The sequence below is a fragment of the Ostrea edulis genome, chromosome 1 (genome assembly GCF_947568905.1).
Source record: "Ostrea edulis chromosome 1, xbOstEdul1.1, whole genome shotgun sequence".
In the NCBI taxonomy this organism is placed as follows: Eukaryota; Metazoa; Mollusca; class Bivalvia; order Ostreida; family Ostreidae; genus Ostrea; species Ostrea edulis.
This window is the reverse complement of record NC_079164.1, coordinates 102,651,674-102,673,633: the sequence shown is the minus strand read 5'-3', so window position 1 is coordinate 102,673,633 and position 21,960 is coordinate 102,651,674. Positions and strand designations below refer to the sequence as shown.

The 21,960-nt window shown below is 35.3% G+C and overlaps 2 protein-coding genes across 2 annotated transcripts in view; one reads left to right on the top strand and one right to left on the bottom strand.

Annotated features, from left to right (window-relative positions):
- The window catches only part of LOC125668766 (uncharacterized), a 56,550-nt gene that overhangs the window by 11,044 nt on the left and 23,546 nt on the right, over nucleotides 1–21,960 (bottom strand). The window lies entirely within an intron of this gene.
- On the top strand, nucleotides 4,340–10,796 carry LOC125668775 (neuropilin and tolloid-like protein 2). Its single transcript, XM_048903192.2, has 4 exons — nucleotides 4,340–4,545; nucleotides 8,447–8,689; nucleotides 8,815–8,964; nucleotides 9,210–10,796. Exons 1-4 carry the CDS (start codon nucleotides 4,464–4,466, stop codon nucleotides 9,464–9,466), a joined length of 732 nt encoding a protein of 243 aa, XP_048759149.2. The 5' UTR covers nucleotides 4,340–4,463; the 3' UTR covers nucleotides 9,467–10,796.

Sequence of the window (21,960 nt, the reverse complement as noted above, 5' to 3'; positions counted from 1 at the left end):
CTTTACAAAAAGGTATACATAGCAGTATCATAGTAACAGTGATTATGATGTCAAAGTAAGCGGAACGTTAAATGTCTATTGTGACGTCATGAATAATGTACAACAATGATCTGGAAAAGGTACGGGAATATATACTACTCAAAATTTGAAAAGACATAAATTTGACTCAGAAACGTGTTTACTCAGGTTATGAATGAAAATTCATGAAAGGCATGAACTTTTATCAATACGGAATGCCTGAAATCTGATAACAACATCAAAAGGCATTCATTACAAAAAGTTAACAACAAACCATAGAAAGAATTACACAGTTTTGGGGGATAGTCCATCATTACACTTTGTCGATGAAGTGTCAATACCGGGTATGGCCTTTCCTTGCATCAATGACGGCTTGACAACGTCGAGCCATGCTGTCAATAAGCACCCGGATGTTTCCAATGGGAAGGTTGTTCCACTCTTCCACGAGGGCGTTTCCGAGCTCTGCCAAAGTCGTGGGTTATGCTCTACGGCGTGAAAGGGCAACCTGCAGCATGTTCCATACATGCTCAATCGGGTTCAAGTCCGGCGAGCGCGCTGGCCAGTCCATACGGGCAATTGTCTCCTGCTGAAGGTACTGCTCCACCACCCTGGCGCGATGAGGACGGGCGTTATCATCCATCAGGATGAACTCAGGGCCAACAACACCAGCGTAGGGTCTGGCGTAAACATCGAGGATCTCATCCCGGTACTGCACCCCCGTCATTGTTCCTCTCTCCAGGACATGAAGATATGTTCTTCCATCCCTGCTGATTCCACCTCAGACCATGATGGACCCATCACCATAACGGTAATGTTCACTAATGTTGGCATCATGGAAACGTTCACGTTGTCGTCGCCACACTCGGTGACTCCTGTCCGTAAAGTCCAAACAATACCTGGACTCATCGGTGAACAGAACTTGAACCCAATCGTTCTGTGTCCAAGTGACATGATCTTCAGCCAAGTCCAATCGCTCCCGCCGGTGTCGAACAGTCAGAGGGACTCGAACACATGCCCTTCTCGAGTTGAGACCTGCATTGTGAAGCCGATTCCGTATCGTCTGAGTGGACACATTCACCCCCGAGGCGTTCAGGAGGTCGTTACGTAGGCTGGTTGCTGTCCAGAAGGGATGGCGTCGTGCCTGAAGAGCCACAAAATGGTCTTGGCGTTGGGTTGTCGACCTCTGACGACCACCCCCATGTCGGTGTGCTGCTGTACCAAAAGTTTGCTGTCGGTTCCAGGCGCTGTTTACAACGCTCTGGCTGACGTTTAGTGCATTTGCAACGTCACGTTGTGAATAGCCAGCGTCAAGCATTCCAATGCATCTGCCCAGTTGTTCTGTCGTCAGGCAACGACTTACAACGTTGAGGGAGCATTGTGTTGATAAACGTAGTGTAAACACTCAAGTGAGTTTGAAATTTTAGAAAGAATCAGACACCGATGCCTGAGTGAAAATCGTGCAATGGTAGCAAAACCATAAACTGTGATGAGAAACGCATTTCCCATGGCATGAAATGCACGTGCAAGTTTGTTGAAGACGTTTTTTGATTTCACTTGGACACAATATTGCCAGTTATGCAGTTATTAATTTTTTAAACAGAAAAATATCTATAAGCCTTATCAAATTTTGAGTAGTATATATATATATATATATATATATATATATATATATATATATATATATATTCATCGCCATTCGTCTTTTTTATTATACAAGTAAGAACAAATTCAAACTTATTTAAGGACGACTGTGTGAACGATATTCTTTTTGTTGAAAACATTATTGCACAATTATTTTCAACAGATCATAGCACGAATTCGCATACATTCTCTGAATGCATATACTTCGCAGTTTATCTCCCTTTCTGTTTGCTTTGTACATTAAAGCTGACATGAATTAATGAATACGTACACATTTTCTCATCTTATCCGCCATATTTCTTCCATGTGGACTAATTTACTCTACCCTTATATACCCCAAATGCGATTGTCACACCTGAGTGATTTTCTAGCTGGACTCGACCAGTGCACATCTCCGATAGTAATGTATGCGGGATGAGAAATAAATAAAATCACGTTTTAAAACACCATGCATTGTTCTAAATTACAAAATATATATTGTATAGTAGTGAAACATTTTGAATGTTTAGAAAATTTAGACCAAAATGCGGAAAAAAAACCCTCACTTTTCTTGCAAACTTGGAAGTGCATACAAGTATTTACAGTTTATTTAAGAAATGAACACTTTTGAGCTGTTCATGGTCGAGGCTAGGAGATCGTTTTATGCAACAAAATAGAAGCAATGTAAACAAACGGTGTTTTAGTAAATAAATATAAGAAATGCACATCACTTTTGAGCTGTTCATGGTCAATATGAACGGATTTGGATTTGAGGCAAATTCTCAGTGAATCGCTAGCGCGATTCACAAAATTTGCCTCAAATCCAAATCCGTTCATACTGACCATGAACAGCTCAAAAGTGATGTGCATTTCTTAAATAAACGCGGAGAAATCATTTGTCAATAAAATGGAATAAGCAAAGAGAATAAAAAATATATTTTGCGAAATACATGTACACGTGCATAATATGAAATGCACATGGCATTAAAAAAAAAATTAAAATGAACTTTTCAACAACAACCCCCCCCCCCCAAAAAAAAAACAACAACAAATAAACAAATTAAAAAAAAAAGAAGAAAAGAAACGAAAAAAAAAAACAACAACCAAAAACAACAACACACACACACACACACACACACACACACACACACACACACACACACACACACACACACACACACACAAAAACCCAACAAAAAACAAACGCCGCACCAAATGCGAATATCTATTCAACAGGTACTGGAGATGTGCACTTACCGAAAATGTTAGATTCTCTTTATTCTGATAAATCAACGAAACAAAATGATAAATTCCATCTGTATCTCGAAAGAACTATACGACATGTTGTCATTCCATAATACAGACTGCGACTCATTTCACCCATGTCAATCAGAGCGTCTTCAATAAGGGCCATTCTGATGATACTTCATCATACACTGAAATAATATCAAGTCAATTTTAAAGCATTTCTCCTTTAATTGAATTTTAGCGAAAACAACGCTCCATACATACTTATGACGCGTTGTCGGGTGGGTGTAAATGTAGTCCGAGACATATGTCCCGGGACTAGGTAATATTGTTTTGAAGTGCACGTTTAGTAAGGACATTTAATTATAGCTGATATATAAAGTATTATGAATAATAAGTAAATCAAATGATAAAAAGACTTAGTATTTACATATCTTGTTGAATATATCAGCTGTTTTCTCTACGGAATAGATCTACATGTAGCATTTTGTAACGAATATACATGCTTATATTTGAAATTCTCTCTTCAATATCATTTAAATTGTGTAGGTAAATACTTAATTCTAGCATTACTATTAATCAATACATGTTTTTACTAACTAATGACATTAAAAGAGCGTTGCTATCCAGATTAATTATCGTCTAAAATAATTATTCAAATGCAGAAGCGTGCACATGATTTGAGAAGAAAATAGATTAATCCTGTTTTAATTGATTGGTCAACGAAGGTTTGCCACCACCCATTTTCTAAATTATCCAAAATTAGTTATAATCCAGATACACACACATGATGAATGATGAGCATGCATTGAAATTGAATAGTCAAATTCTTTAACGTTATTGGATTGGGTGTCGAAGTTTCCCCCCACTAATATTGAAAATTAAAATGTGAGAAATGCGCTTGTTGATTTTCAAGTTATTCTATTCTGAGTTTGTAACGAAGTGATATACATGTATCAATGTTATAAATATTGATAATGAATGCCAGCCCTTACCTGAATGCGGATTTAATGTTTTTATCTCAGTCCGGTTCTTTTATTAATATCTCAATTAACTGCGATGTCCCGAGGGAAGAAAGGGATAAAAAAGCGTTCACTATATTAATCAGTCTAATTATATAAAATAACCAGAAATAAGGATGTCTTATGATTATCAACAGGGTACAATACTTAAAGATTATAAATGTTTTATACATAAACGAGACGAAAACAAAAACCGGAAATGCGCTTTCTTTGTAAAATTTTCGGGACTACTTTTACACCCTAAAGAATAAATAAAAGCCATTTATTAAATAATTAGGCAATTTTCATACCCCAAATTCACAATGAAGACTCTTGATGATCGTCTTAAAACATATTTAGTAAGATATTTAAAGAAAAACTAACATATAACGATAAATCGGCGAATATCAATATCGGACATCGCGGGACATATGTCCCGGGACATATGTCCCGGACTACATTTACACCCACCCTGCGTTGTCACAAACCGAAAGTACGTTGTCAACTTCACGTGATAATGGTTCATTAGATTGATTTGTTTGAACGAAATTTACAGTTGCGTCTATTTCACATTTCATGATGGGGAGAAATATGTTTTGGATTACTTCCTCCGTGACAATTATTTTCCTGGCAGGCGTTTGCGGAAAATCCCCCACAGGTGAGTTTGGCACTTCCTTGTATTCAACAGTTCAAGCGATTGATATTGAAAAGAAATTGAAAAAAAAAAATCAAAAAAAAATCCGAATGAATTCAGTAGTTCAGAGATACATTTCAAATGAAATTGTTTAGAATTGTGGGGAAAACCTAATATAGTGTTTCAACCCAAATTTTTAGTATTGATCGATAATTAAAAGAGCATTTGAAGAAGTTATAAATCTTCGTAATTTAAAAATATCACTTGTTTACTCTTTTATCCTGTGGATATCACCTACATGTATTAGGCCTACATAAATTTCAGTTATTACATTATTTTTTCCTATGCCGTTTGTGATGTAACAAACAAACGTCAATTTTACGTAGTTTGTTTACAAATTGTCAGGCGCAAAATTCTCAACATATAGGCCTACAGTAACGTACATGAATAATCGAAAGGGTGGGTGGTTGTTGGTGTTAACACGTGATAAAAAGAATTGTCCATGGTTTGTGGTTTGATATCCTGATTTATATCTAACTCGTTGTGTGTTTTCTATCCCCTCGCCAGGGCTTGGGGATAGAAAACAGTTAGTTTAATATAAATCATATCAAACCACAAACCATGGGATATCCTATATATAGGCCTACGTATAACCACGACTATAGCCAATATTTTCATGAATATCCCTTCCCTCATTAAAACCTATATGAAATGAATTAATCTTTAAAAACCCAGCATTTCATGACTAAAGTCTACCGGGTACGTTGGCAAATCATCCGAAAAATCTGACGTTTTCCTGGCTTTTTTTTTATGATTTTGATATTTACCGTGCCAGGAAAACGTCAGAACCGGCGCCATTACGTAAACTGGAAATTCGCCGCCTCCAGTTAGAGGCGGCATTCTCGGGCCGATTTTAAATACTTGCGAGCCAAATTCAATGTTAAACTCCTATTTAATCAATAAAACGATGCTTCTTGTATTTATTAATATCGATTTTATGGTTTCTTTCATAACATAAATAGCCTCATGAAAACATTTTAACAAACTGTCGAGCTTTGTTTTAAGTCACGCTCAAATGACAACGAAAATTCAGTTGACTGCAATTATGTGCTTCTGTTATCGAATTTTGGAGTGATATTTTCTTTTAATCGGTATTAGTAAGTACAAGAAGCATCGTTTTATTGATTAATTATGAGTTTAACATTGAATTCGACTCCAAAGTATTTAAAATCGGCCCGAGAATGCCGCCTCCAGATGGAGGCGGCGAATTTCCAGTTTACGTAATGGCGCCGGTTCTGACGTTTTCCTGGCACGGTAAATATCAAAATCATAAAAAAAAAGCCAGGAAAACGTCAGATTTTTCGGACTAGTTGGCAAGCTATTCACCACATCAACAATGGAAACATTTTTTTTTTACTCGCTATCCATTTATGAATGAATAAATGGAATATGTTAAAATACACAAATGAAACGGCAAGTGTGGTATATCTGTGTCCTATGCGAAAATAGCAAGGTACACATGTATCGAATATAAATGTAAAAACTAGCATAATGATATGTACATGTACAATCAAACGCATTGAAGTGGTAAAATTTTTCTATCGTATTAAACGCTTGGAGCGCTGGTAATGACACGCCCACTTTTCCGATTAAAACCACAGGTACATGTAGCACGTGAATTTTGCTGATAAGGAAGGTGTTCGAAAAAGAGTGTAAATAAACACAATGAAAATATTAAGCCTAGTTTTTACGTAAATGTATTTAAATGTATAGACATTTCCATGCAAATATATATATAACACTGCGCATACAGAATTGTCAAGTAACATTGAGATATCCGGTGTTACGGTAAAACCCTCTGATCGCTTTCCGAAATTTCTTTCAATGCACGCGTTATTGCAATTTTTACACACAGCAACGCGTGCCGAAGAAGAAGAACAAAATGATCTGCCCATTAAAAAAAGAAAACTGTAATATCATATTTGATATTTTGCGTATATCTGACATTTGAGGTGTTTCTGAAACAATATTGAATTTCATGTAAAATACTTAGAAATAGGAGTCAGCGATGAGTTAGTATCCGCCTATTGCATTTGCCTGTAAACAAGCGTTTGACCAAAAAAAAAAGTATTACAAAAATTCAAATTTTCAATTTGACATGAACTCTGAATGTGCCATAGTAACATCATCCCTATGGAAACTTCACCACCCCCTCAAACAGCCATGCATGTAAAACTTATGTAAGGCCAACCTATCCGTGTCGTACATGTACTATTTGAGTTATATCACCTACATGTATTAGGCCTACATAAATTTCAGTTATTACATTATTTTTCTCTACGCCGTTTGTGATGTCTGATTTTCTATAAATTTGGTAATTTAAGATGCGCAGCTGATGTTAAGGAGCGCAACCAGTATTTGGGCTGACAGAAGGCATTAAATGTATGTTACACGAGTTGAAGCAAACACACGGTGTTGACCACGTATATTATTTGAAGCCAATGACAGTATGGGATGTTTTATCGTTCTAGGACCAGGGTTTGATTTTGCCGCAAAGGATACGGGAAATTAGCTACACACAAAAAGCCATGTATGATAGATTTCATGGTGGCGAATCACGTGACTTTGGCGTGACCTATTACCGGAAAAAATGAAGACGAAAGTCAAGACAAGGAAAAATTCAAACGAATAAGCAACACCTTTATCAATAACGAATTGTCACATAACTTATATCAACATTTGAAGGATTTTTTGCAGGAATAAATATATACTTCAATAATAGTTCTATATGTGCGATAGAAGCAGAGAACATTGACAGGTGAGGGGTTTTTTTTTTGGCGGTCGGACAGTTTTTGACTGAAAAACAAAAACAAACTGTCACTCAATGTTCTCTGCTTCTATCACACTTAGAACTACTATTTTAGTATAGATTGTTCCTCAGAAAATCCCTCAAATGTTGATATAAGTATGTGACAATTCGTTATTGATAAAGGTGTTGCTTATTCGTTTGAATGTTCCCCATGTGTTGACTTTCGTCAACATTTTTCCGGGTAATATAGGTCATGCCAAAGTCACGTGATTCGCCACCGTGAATTTGTGTATCTCAAACCAATGTCATTCGATTGAGCAAGAAAATAGCTGGTATCCAATCAACAATCTTCTTTTATTTCAGATAAATAAATATACTAATTGCTTTTGGAAGTTCCATCTTTTGGAATATTGAAGTGTCATTGTATATATGTTGCCGATATACATCAATATTTGTATCAAGAGTAAGTTTGGTGAATATTGCATGCTAAATGCGGTAGATTGAATTTAGAGAAATAGGGAAAAAAAGAGAGATTAACAAAATTCATAAAGCCCAGCCCGAAAATATATTCACAATTGTCATAAGAGTACTACAAAGAGACTGACAAATCTACAACACAACACATTCAAGAAAATGTAAGCTACGGTCTTTGAGCTACGCATGTGCAACTTTTATCTCGTTAAATTTATATTTCCAATATTTTTACCTTTGATATCTTTACAAATTGTAATGATAGACATTTCCTCTTGAATGCGCTTCAGTTGTGAAAAATGCGCGTATGAATATTGATAAATATAACACCTATTTTAAGGGCTCGGAATTCCGACAGAAATAAAAGTAGGATGCAAATATGAAAAATCAATTTTGAAATTGCATAAGGGCATGAACTGCAAAGATTTACGCCGTCATGCATTCAGTGAAGCGCAAATATGCCGGCGTACAGCGTCGCTGTTCATACCCTATGTATATTAAGAAATGAGAATTATTTTTAAATGTCTGCGCTCTATACCATTAGATACCCTGTATTGATGATATATATCCAAATAGAATACAAAAAAAATTCTATGTAGTGACTTGAAATTAAAATTGATGAAGATTTGCTTGATTGAATTTCAGTTTACATCACGGAGCAATGTGGAAAGTCAGTGATTCTTACGGAGCAAACCATTGTGGAGTTATCTCCTGACACTCAACCAAAGTTAAACAACACTTCCTGCCGAATGAATCTCAGTCCATCCATTTCAAGCAGCAATAAGTCGGGAACAGTTCTTAGCATTCAGAATATTAGATTGACGCCGCGTACATCAGGCGCATGCGTAGACAATAGTATTGATATTTACGATGGGGCAGAAAAACTGAGTAAGTATATTTCATTATAGCCCTGGCATGACGTAGTATTTTGCAGTCGTCGTAACTACAGGTAATGACTTGTGTGGTTGATAGACTGGCACTATTGAATGGTATATCTCCGGATTCTTTTCCAGATAAACAAGACCTGTGCGGAATGTATTTGGATCAGCATACGTTTGCCACTAATAGCACTGCTAACCAAGTGATGGGGATAGAGTTGAAATCCCGCGACACTGTAGAGAGAAAAATCAGCTTTCTGGCTATAGTTACTCCATTCCACAATGGTAAGCATAGTACTGATTACATGCATGGACTAACTAGATCTAGAACACTGAACAAAATTAATTTCATTTTAGGTCCCTGAGTCTAATTATATCTGTGCATACATATTACTGATATACTATTCTGTATGCATTGTATATACATATAGTACTATACCACGTATTGTTATAAAAGAAATGAAAATTAGTTTCACTGAAGGGAAGACAACAGAATGAATGCATTTCACATCTTTCTTTTGCCATTATAGCCCCTTGCATCTCCAGCGAGTTTCAGTGTGCCAACAGTCGCTGTATCGATTCTGAACTAATCTGTAATGGACTCAACAACTGTGGGGACAACAGTGACGAAAGAAATGGCTTGTGCGGACTGTTATATCTGACCACTGCTGCCATTGTGGGTATCGTGCTGGGGGTACTGGCAGCTATGTTTTGCATCCCCTGTCTGATCATCTGTCTGTGTTGCAGGAAGAAAAGGCGACAACGGGTTCAGTATCAGAGGATTTAAGCCCGTTTACAGAGGAGTGTGTGCATAATTTCAACACTGTACTTGATTTGTACAAATAATTCTCATAATTTTTGTATGACACATACATTGTATTAAAATTTGTATATTTCACAGGAAAATTAGTGAAGCCATAATGAATCCCTGCTGATGTATGTGTAATTCATTTAAATTTCTGCTGTATGCAAGTTTTCTAAACATTGTGCAGAAGATTTATTTTGTATCACGCAGAAGATTTTTGATAAACATTTTGTTGTTATTTTGTGCTCCTTTTTTCTATATTTTTATTAAATGTTACATTTGACCCTAACTGCAATGTGCTATCTAGAAAGCATTTTTCTTTTGCAATGTAACATTTTTCTTTTGTTATGTTACATTGCAACCATCATCTAAATAATTAGTAATTTGTTGGTTTTATTTCCCAAATCGATTGGTTAACGACAACTAAGATACAGTAAGTAACCAACCAGAATATACAGGGAAAATCCATTACCATGGTTACTGCCAATGAGAATAGAAGATATAATTAGCTTTTACAAGGAAAATTAAAATGTTGATGAAACTGTTGTAAGTTTCATTTTCTGAAACAAAAGGCTGATTTAAAAAAGGTTGTTTAAAAGGTTGATGGCCAAAGGTATGTGACCTTCAACTCTAAATGGGATATCTTACTTACACTGTACGTTCTTGAAGTATGAAATTTACACATTACATGTAGTAACATATATGTGTCAGTTTACTTTAAAGATCTACATTATTCTTTATTATGACATCATGTAAACGCTTTATAAATTGTAATGGTATCTATTTCCTCTAATTTTGTATAACTGCTTAAATATGTCTGGTGTGCTAATGAAAAGAATCTGAACATCACTGCAGTTATTAGTACAATACATGCCAATTGATGAATGTTTAAACCTATTGCTAGTATTTAGCTGTGATTTTTTTGAGAGTATCCTTGTAATTTCATATTTAGTAGAACTATCCATGTTTGTAAGTCAGCAAAATGGAATAGCCGGTGATTGCTATTTTGGATATTTTCAGTTATATTTACATATTGTAATCTCAACCTTAAAGAGTTATTTCATCATTGTAATGTCGTGTTGTTGTTTGCATTTTTCTGCTACAATATACCATATTCAGCTTTTTACTTGTTTTGTTGAAAGAATCTATGTGAAACATGACACTCATCATGCGATTTGGAATTCTTATTCTTTGATATATTACTATTTTTTCTTCAAGTGATGTGATTTTTGTGTGTTTCTAAGGTAAATAATGAAAGTGATGTGATTTTTGTGTGTTTCTAAGGTAAATAATGAATGTGATGATTTGTTTACTCAGAGTTTTTTATTTTTATTTCTTGCAGAAAATGAACGGTCCTTTCTACAAATTTATTGATTTTTAACTGGCATTTTTGGAATGTATTATCAATATATATCACAGGTCGCGGTATTATCAATAGATATCACAGGTCGCGGTATTATCAATAGATATCACAGGCCGTGGTATTATCAATAGATATCACAGGTGGTGGTATTATCAATATATATCACAGGTGGCGGTATATCAATAAATATCACAGGTGGTGGTATTATCAATAGATATCACAGGTGGTGGTATTATCAATAGATATCACAGGTGGTGGTATTATCAATAGATATCACAGGTGGTGGTATTATCAATAGATATCACAGGTGGTGGTATTATCAATAGATATCACAGGTGGTGGTATTATCAATAAATATCACAGGTGGTGGTATTATCAATAGATATCACAGGTCGCGGTATTATCAATAGATATCACAGGCCGTGGTATTATCAATAGATATCACAGGTGGTGGTATTATCAATATATATCACAGGTGGCGGTATATCAATAAATATCACAGGTGGCGGTATTATCAATAGATATTACAGGTGGCGGTATTATCAATAGATATCACAGGTGGCGGTATTATCAATAGATATTACAGGTGGCGGTATTATCAATAAATATCACAGACCGTGGTATTATCAATAGATATCACAGGCCGTGGTATTATCAATAGATATTACAGGTGGTGGTATTATCAATAAATATCACAGGTGGCAGTATATCAATAAATATCACAGGTCGCAGTATTATCAATATATATCACAGGTGGTGGTATTATCGATATCACAGGTGGTGTTATCAGATATCTCAGGTCGCGGTAACCAAGTGCTTATGGCATTTGCTTTGCAACCGGCAGGTTGTGGGTTCAGTTCCTGATCCCAGTGCTACGTCAAACTTGAGGTGTTTAACATACAGGGTTAGACAGTGACTTCCATTGCCAAGTATACGGCATTACAATGAAGGTGTCGAGTCACGATAAAGTGCCTCCTCTATTACCGCCTTGAGTGCCAGGCATAGGTCTAAATTCACTTTACCTGAAGCTGATGCTGTCTTTATATAATTGAAAATTATCAAAATTGGATGTAAGCAAAAAACATACAAACAAAACAAATCATAAAGATATCGAATGATAATGTGGAAATCACAAGGAAGTTTACTATGCTAATGAGAACACCATATTAAAGTTGTAAGTGAAGTTTGCGTAACGTACGTTATGAATATCATTAATTCAGTTAAAGAGAAAATAATTCAATTATTGTGCGCATTAGTTGGAATGATGCGCGCATTAATCCAATTATTATTCTCTTCAATTGAATTATAGTACGCATCATTTCAATTATTCATATCATTAATTCATTTGTTCCTGTGGGGATCCGGGTTAGAATAGGTTCTCAGTACCCATTGCTTGTCGTAAAAGGCGATAAAATGGGGCGGTCATTCAGATGAAAGCACAAAAACTGAGGTCCCATGTCACAGCAGGTGTGGCACGATAAACAAAAATCCCTCCCTGCTTAATGGCCTTATAGGCGCCATGCATGGGCCTAAATTTTGCAGCTCTTCACCGGCAATGGTAACGTCTCCATATGAATGAAATATTCTCGAGGGGGACGTTATACAATATTCAATCAATCAATTAATTCATTTGAAAAGTGCAACAATTCAATTACTGCGCGCATTAATACGCCGGTTTCGAGATACGTCCGAGTTATTTCCCTTTGGAGAACTCTCGTACATAGTAAGGCGCGAAAGAATTTGTTTACACGCGGGAGTGGGACAGATATTCATCATAGCGTAAGTGAATATACTCAGTAAGTTTCTCATACGCTGTTTGAAAACCCGAATTCGACTGATACACAAACTAAGTAAGTGATAAGTATTTAGAGAGTAATTAAATACATAGAATTTTTATCCTATCACGTTGTTTCGCTGGTCATAAGTACCATATCCAAGACATCTCTTGCAAATATGACATTGTTTGTATGTTTCCACTTCGGTAAAACATTTCTTTCGATAGTATTTAGTATTTCCCACATTTACACATTTAAAGAGAAGCCGCTTTTAATACATTTCATCGTCTTCCTCGTTGGCTGTATATCCACTCTGTCCCACTTAGGTATTCAAAGTTCCACTAAATGCACCTCCTATACAGAAGAATTCGTATCTCGAAACTGGCGTATTCAGTAGAATCATTAATGCTATCAACAGTTCAATTAATGCGCGCAATAATTCAGAATTGAAAATATCGTTAATTATTTAGAGATCTTTGACTGAATTATTGCGTGCATCAAATGAATATGATGATTTCTTCAAAAGACATCTTCAGTTATTTGAATTTATGCTACTTTGGCGTTCCATAAAAAAACTCCAACTCCGGTTTATGTCGTCATATTTTACGATTTCCAACCATTATCGTAAGATAACATAGAAAGTCGAAGATGCACCATTCATCAATATAAATTCAACTTTAATTAAATTGAAAAACAACTTAAAGTCAATTTGCCTTAAACTATATACGATTTTTATTTCCATTTTTCTGCTAACATACACATTTAAGAAGGTAAGAAAAATACAAGTATAAACACACGAATGTTCTCATATTTCACAGAGGAAACAAAATCCGAACAAATTTTGTTTCTTCAGGTCTATACACTTGTGAAAAGATTGAAGTGAAACATTGAAGGTGAAGGGTTGAAATACCAGGAATATACAGGCATGTACATATACTTTTATTCTACAAATCTACCTTTCCCCTTATATACAAGAAATGATTGATTTTACTGGAAAGGGAAGCATTCTTATGACACATTTAGTATCGCACCTGTTTAATTTTACAGGTATATATGTAAGAATACGAACACAATAAATTATAGATATATATGGTTTAGGCCGAATTTGGTCTTTAAAATGACTTTCGACTTTTGAAATACGGGTTTTCCCCCAATTAAACGGTTTGCAATCCTATCAAATATGACATCGTAAATGATATGCACAATTTTAATGAACAAGGGGCCCATGGGCCACATCGCTCACCCGAGTCACCTTGGCCCTGCCATTATTTAGCTGTTGCGATTTTCAAGATTTTTTTTTTTTTTTATCAATCTCTATTCTCATAAAAAAAAAATTGACTTCATATTGTGACCACAACCTAGCCCGAAAGAATCACAACATAACTGAAAATGAATTCGCATAACACAGAGATGCCTCAACACCAATATGACTAACATGATCTTGCTGTTCTGGATAAGAACAAGGTCATAGATCGTGGTGCGTGTATAGTATGAAAGACCTTGCCATAAAAATCTAAAATATGAAAACATCACCTAGAATAGTTCTGAAGATATTTGATAAGTTATATTTTTTTTAAAAGTAGCTCAAATTTCAAGGTCAAAGGCCATAGTATAAAATAAAAGGTCTTCCTATGGGATATATATATACAAAATATAAAAGATCTGCCTTGAATAGTTCAGGATATACTGAATAAGTCAGATATTTTTAGTAGGTCCAACTCTAAGGTCAAGGTCACAATGTCAAACCTCACAAAATAATAAATTTTTGCCATGAAGAACCTATATACAATATATGAAAGTCATACCTACCTTAAATAGTTCAAGAGAAATTGAATAAGTCAGGGTTTTTTTTTTTGTTTTTTTTTTGAAAAATAGGTGAAACTCCAAGGTCAAAAGATCAAACACCATTGTGTACAAGGTCTTAATTTAATAGGTTATGTTTTCTTAAAAATAGGTCAACCTCCAAGTTCAAGGTCACAAGGTCAAAGATTATGATATGACATGAGAGGACTGGTCTTGCTATAAGAAATATATATACATGTACAAGATATGAGAGTTCTGCCTTAAATGTTAAGGTTGTATTGTATAGGTCAGATTTTTATTAAAAGTAAGTCAGACTTCTAGGTCAAGGTCACAAGATTGCACAGCATTACATCAAATGAAAGGTATTTCGTAAAGAATGTATATACAAAATATGAAAGATTAAATAGTTCAAGAGATATTTTCAAAGATTTTTTCTATATATCAGCATACAACAATTTGATTCCCTATTGTGGTCCCAACCTATCCCTGGGGACCATGAATGCACAAACTTGGATCTACTCTATGTCATGAAGCTTTCATGTAAATTTGAACTTTTCTGGTCCAGTGGTTTTTGAGAAGATTTTTGAAGAGTTTTCCTATAGACTCGCATGTAAACCTTTAATCTCCGTTGTGGCCCCACCCTACCTGCAGGGGCTATGATTTAAACAAAATTGTATCTGCACTATGTCAGAAAGCTTTCATGTAAATTTCAATGTTTCTGGTCCATGGATTCTTGAGAAGATTTTCATTTTCTTATATACTCGCATGTTAAACTTTGACCCCCTATTGTGGCCCCACACTACCCCCAGGGGTCATGATTTGAACAAACTTGAATCTGCACTATGTTATTGGGCTTTTATGTAAATTTCAAATTTTCTGACCCAGTGGTTCTTTCGGCGAAAATTTTTAAATGACCTCACCCTATTTTTGCATTTTTATTATCTCCCATTGGAAAAGGGTATTGCCCTTCATTTGAGCAAACTTGAATTCCCTTTATCTAAGAATGCTTTTTGCAGAGTTTGGTTGAAATTGGCCTTGTGGTTCTGGATAAGAAGTCGAAAGGTGAAAAGTTTACAGACGGACGGACGGACAACAGGTGTTCAAAAAAGCTCACTTGAGCTTTCAGCTCATGTGAGCTAAAAAATGCACATTTTTGTATCTTTTCCCCAGCAAATATAGAGCGACTCCGTGAACATGAATCATTTATCACTACATACAGATCTTATTATCAACAAACAAAAGGTTGAATCCTAAATTTATCTCTGGTTAAAATTTGCACAGCTGTCACTTAATTCGTGTCTATAGTACTTGTAAAAATATGGAAGCGATTCACAGAATTTGCCTCAAATCCAAATCCGTTCATATTGACCTTGAACATTCAAAAGTGCTGTTCATTTCTTAAATGACTATAGCATATTGTGATATCAAAATCTATGTACACATTTTTTTTTAAACCGTGAATATTCGTCAACTTCAACATTTTAAGTTATAGGGCTATATAAATAAGTAAATCTTTGATAAAACCTTCCTGGACTTTTGTACATCGGACGAGATATGCAGAAACTAGTAAGATTTTTTTTTTTTTAAAGTGATTTTTTATATGCGATATAAAGGTTGGTTTTTGTATCATTCATAAACTGTATCTTTCAAAGATACGTTGTTGATAATTTTATTCTTATTCCCAAAGTCGCAATCCATACATATTTCATATAATTTTTTATGTTTTCGAGAGACCAAATTAAACCGAAACCATTTATAGTTGTATACCGAATAGCTAGATACATATAGCTGTTCTCTTAGATAGACCCCCCCCCCCCTTATAGTGTTCAAATATTACACGAATTCATTAGAAGAATTTACTGAGAGTCTTCTACCCAAACAGGTACATGTTCAGTTCAGGTACTGGGTACATGTATTCATCCCTTTGTACTATAAATAAAATTTCGTCGATATCACAAATACATACCGATTACTATTATGCAAAATCCTAGTGTAGCATAATGGAAAAACATACAATTTATCAAGTCAGTTTTTATACGTCCGTCTTTAGACGGGACGTATTATGGTACAGCGATGTCTGTCCGTCCGTTCGGAGTTTTCTCTTTATAACTTCATTTCCCTTTCACATATCATGCTGAAACTTGCTGTGTAACTTTTTTGTGGGTCACTCTAGATCATACTGCAATTTTGATCCATTTCGACGTTTATTCCAGGAGTTTTGCCCCTTTATTTGGAATAATTATTATATGGAGGGTACATAATTTGTCCGCCCTACTCCTCCAACAGTTTTCAAGTGAGGACCATCTTATTTTGTGGAGTGTTTGTATGAGTATTGAAGATGTGCATGTGGGATGGATTTTGATTTCCTACAATTTTTGAGAAAATTACAGGTTGTTGAACTTAGTCTATTTGGAAATTAATATTCTATGGAGGGTACATAATTTGTCCGCCCAACTCCTCCCACAGTTTTCAAGTGAGGACCATCTTATTTTGTGGAGTGTTTGTATGGGTATTGAAGATGTGCATCTGGGGAAGGATTTTGATTTTCTTACGTTTTTGAAAAAAATTACAGGTTGTTGAACTTGGTCCATTTTGAGGAAATCTCGATTTTTAAGCTAATACCCTTTGTTCATATGAAAGTTTGTCACAGCCTCATGATGGCTGATACTACCTGAAGCAAAGTTATATAAATTATAGCACAAGAAAAACACCCTATGTAAGCATTTCACGGGCGTATTATGTACCGTTTGCGGTACTCTTGTTGCAACAGAGTTAGAGATGGTAGAAACATGAATATGGCTACCAAAATGACGATCATCAAGGCAGTCATAATGCGCCAATCCATCGGTGGCCGTGGGTGACAACGCCAGACGTCCTCGTCATCTCCCCTCGGGCAATTCTTGTGGCCATCACAATATAGGGACCCGTTAATACAGAAGCCCGTTTTGAAGCACTGCCAATCACCATGGTAACAGGGAACTGTGTGTAAAAGGTAAAAGAACAGCTTTAAAATAATATTTGATAATAAATGTCGCGTAGTAAGACATCCTACAAACTGATATCAGACGTGTATGTCATAAGAATTCCGACCCCATTATTTAGTGCATGTAGATATACAATTAGAAAACAATTACGAGATTTTCTAATTAGATGTACTTGACAAATGGACAATCACAACTTTTCCAACACACACAAGGCCGACCAGGATGTGAAACCAGAAGTCTACCTGGGACAGTAGATTTCTGAATATAAAACCCATTCAACTGAAATAATTTACGGTGAATGCAAATTGGTGTTTCATATCACTGCAGACATGCATTTTGCATATTTTTTTATGGATTTTTAAAAACCGTTTAGGGCAAGTGAAAGCTGTGAAGAACCTATCCCAGTCTATGAAATTAAGTGTAGAATTTATTTTTGAAAGTATAAAAAGGAGAAAAATGTTTTACACCACAATAATTCATTAATCGTAGCTTCACACGGAACTAAAAGAAAATATGACACATACAAGACGACATCTATGGAGCGCCAAATTAACATAAACTCATATAATTGAAGATATCTTCAATTATTTGAAGATATCATCAATTCAATTATTGCTTTCTTTAATTGAATTAATGCGAGCATTATATCAATTATTGTTCTCATCAAATGAATTAATGCGCGCTTCAATTCAATTATTACTCTCATTAATTGATTTAATGCGCGCATTATATCAATTATTGCTCTCATCAAATGAATTAATGCGCGCTTCAATTCAATTATTACTCTCATCAATTGATTTAATGCGCGCATTATATCAATTATTGCTCTCTTCAATTGAATTGTAGCACGCATCAATTCATTTGTTGATATCATTAATTCATTAGAAGAGATCATTAATTCAATTAAAGTGCCATCAATTCAGCTGAAGAATTAATGCTATCATCGATTCAATTAATGCGCGCAATAATTCAGAATTGAAGATATAATTAATTATTTGAAGAGATTTTTAATTCAATTGTTGCGCGCATTATATGAATTGAGGATATCTTCAAATAATTGAAGATATCTTCAATTATTTGAGTTTATGTTAATTTGACGCTCCATACAGATCAGCAGTGGGTATCCAACGATATTGTGAACGTGACCATGTTTCATGAAGACATTTAAATTGTCTTCACATGTTTTAATTTGCTTGTGTGGCACGTGTACACTGAGAACTTACTCTGCTATCGTTAAACAGGTGTATGCAGCAACTACAATTTTCTCTGGCTACAGGCCAAACGAAAAGCGGCTTGTTGAAAGGGCACATAGCAAGGAGTAACATTTCCGTGAACATCGGCATCAGCAGGCATGTTCACGAAACGTTCCTAAGATAAGTCTTAAGATATGTCCTAAAATATAACTTGGGAAAAATGTTAGGACCATCCTGAGATCAACTTAGGACACACCTTAGGATGTTTCTCGACGACATCTTAGGAACATCTTAAGTTAGGACGTCCTAACTACTTAGGAGCATTCTTACATATATTTACACACACGATATTCATGACATATTTCCGAGTAAACAATTAAAATCTGAACACATACAACTTGAGAAAGGACAGGCATTATTTATTCATATGAATATTTCTAATTTAAATACAGTGAATTCAATATAACTATGTTATAAACTAGGAAATTTTAAGATTACTTAGTACTTTAAATGAAGTAGTAAAACAAACGGATATTGTGATACTCGAACGTATACATGTATGTTTAATATACTAGTATATCATTATTACTTTTTACGATGAAAGCAATGCAAAATCACTGAGCCATGCAATACTCGTGTACGATTGTTTAAAAATCGAATCGACATGTACTTATGTCAGTGTCTTGGAGAAAATTCAAGGTCTCCTTGAGAAAAAGACATCTTATTTAGAGGGACATATAATATATATATATATATATATATATATATCCAAATTGTGTTTTTTTTAAAAATCACAGTGTCCGGTATAAAATATTAAAAGAAATAGAATAAACAGTACACAAAGTTAAAAATTTAACGCAAGCGCTTTCATTTTATAATATAATAAAAAAAATGTCACCGTTACCAAATGTGACGATCGGCGATGCAGAACGTGCCCATACTTAAGGGAAGGAAGTTCGTTCGAATTTAACAACAAGGAATTTACGGTAAATTCAGATATGACGTGCTCCACCAAAAATTTAATTTATGTTATAACATGTGCTGGCTGTGGAAAACATTATATCGGTGAAACTGGAACTACTCTGCGAACTCGTATACGAGTTCATAAACAACACATTTCAGCACCCGAATACAGAAAAATTAAAGTTAGTGAACATATAGATGTGTGTGACCACGGACAATTCAGTGTATTTCCGTTTTATAAACTGTATACAGAAAATACTATTTCCCGACGAGAAAAAGAAAGACACTTTATTAAGACTTTTTAAAACCGGCTCTCAATAGCTTACTGTGAAATATGTTTACTGTTATTATCTATGACGTCATAATATGCTTAACGTAAAATCCTTTTCCCTTCATTCGTTTATGACGTCGTTATATACGTGAAATGTTAGGACACCTTTATGACGTCAAACCATTTCAAAACTATTTTAAAATGTAACGCCTGAGGATTATAAAATGAAAGCGCTTGCGTTAAATTTTTAACTTTGTGTACTGTTTATTCTATTTCTTTTAATATATATATATATATATATATATATATATATATATATATATATAACTCTGCTTGGCTGAATATTTGGACTGACAACTTCACCGAATCTCGGAGCAGTCCTTCATAATTCAAGTCTGGAAATTTACTTTCAGCTTCGGACGGTTCTAGCAATTAATGTGCACTTAGGTGACACTGCTATTCGCTCCAAATAAGTGAACTGACTATTAAACCTTCGGTGAAGGCGTCAGTCCAAATATTCAGCCAAGCCGAATCTCAACCAAGATTATGGTCTTCTTATACTAGTCACGTTAAGAAGAAGGCATCCCGGCCCAATAGAGCTGGGAGGTTATGAATACCACGAAAGTCTGCACTTATTCACAATTAGGTAATCTTACGGGTTGTCAATGATCTTAAATATCTTTTCACAGTTTCTATGAGCTATTCGCTTCAATAGTATGAATGTAGCCATGTTTATACAAGTTTAGGATGATCGTAGGACAAGGGTTATGCTGTCTGAAAGTTAGGATGAACTTAGGACGTGTCCTAAATTTAGGAAAGCTTCGAGAACCTGACTTAAGATTAAGACGTGTCCCAAGACATACTTAGGACACGTCTTAATCATAAGATAGCCTCGTGAACATGCCTGCAGATCTTTTTACTCTTACACGAAAAGTGTTTTTTTCTATTCCATGAGAAATTACATAGTCATTCATAACAAAAGCTTCGGTCGGTGCCTTCCTTCCCCTTTACAGCGCTTCTCTAAAACTTCGATCACTTCCCCGAATAATGGCACTACCCTGACTATTGTGCTGAAGGACGGATTTCAAGTTTAAATAACCAAGCGATCATCATTACAGAGAGATATTTCAATGTACATTATATTACTTGTTTGATTATCTGTTTGAAATGTGTTAAAACTATGTATTTTAATGTTTGTTTTTGCAAAACAAGAATATCATTGTTTAAATTGTCATACCGGCATACGTTGATGTTGCTACGAGGTGGAAGTCGTCGCTCTCGTTGAAGTTCTCCAAGAGTAGACTTATCTTTAGGTGGTCTTCTTCAAAATGCGTTAAGTTTTCAAAGCTTCTAATGATTCCACATTTGAGCACTTCAGTAAGAAACATACCACCGTCAGTGTGTTGTTTGCACAATCATTAAAAAAATATTGACTTCATAATGAAAGGCGAAGATAACGAACAGTGATCAATGTCATAACTCCTTTAAGGAATACAAAATAGATAGTTGGGCAAACACGGACCCCTAGATATACCATAGGTGGGATCAGGTGCCTAGGAGGAGTAAGCATCCCCTGTCGACCGGTCACACCCGCCTTGAGCCCTATATCCTGATCAGGTAAACGGAGTCATCCGTAGTCAAAATCAGTGTGCCAAGAACGACCTAACAATCGGTATGAAACACGTCAGACAGCATTTGACCCAATGGTAGGTTGCATTGGCAAACTAGGTCGTTATAACGACCATAGAATTTGCGAAATGTTGACTTCAATCGAGACTGTTGAAAACCCGGTACCATCAACTTGTTTGTCAGTAGCTTGCCTTGATTTAACAAGAGTATCGCAAACGGTACAATATACGCCCGTTGGACAGTGAAATTTAACCTGGAAGCCACAGGCACTTGTTTCATACATGAGTTCCCCCTCCTTAATAATACCACAAGGTACCTAACTAGATTTCGGACACCTCTCGCTTCAAGTCTCATTTTACGATTAGTTCGCTATTCATCCTCACTTTTGTGATGTAAGTCGCTTTAATAGACATTGTCCTTGCTGGTATATCGTTTTCAGCAATTTACACGAAGCCCCATGTCTGTAAACTACTTGTTTATTCATCGATTCCTACC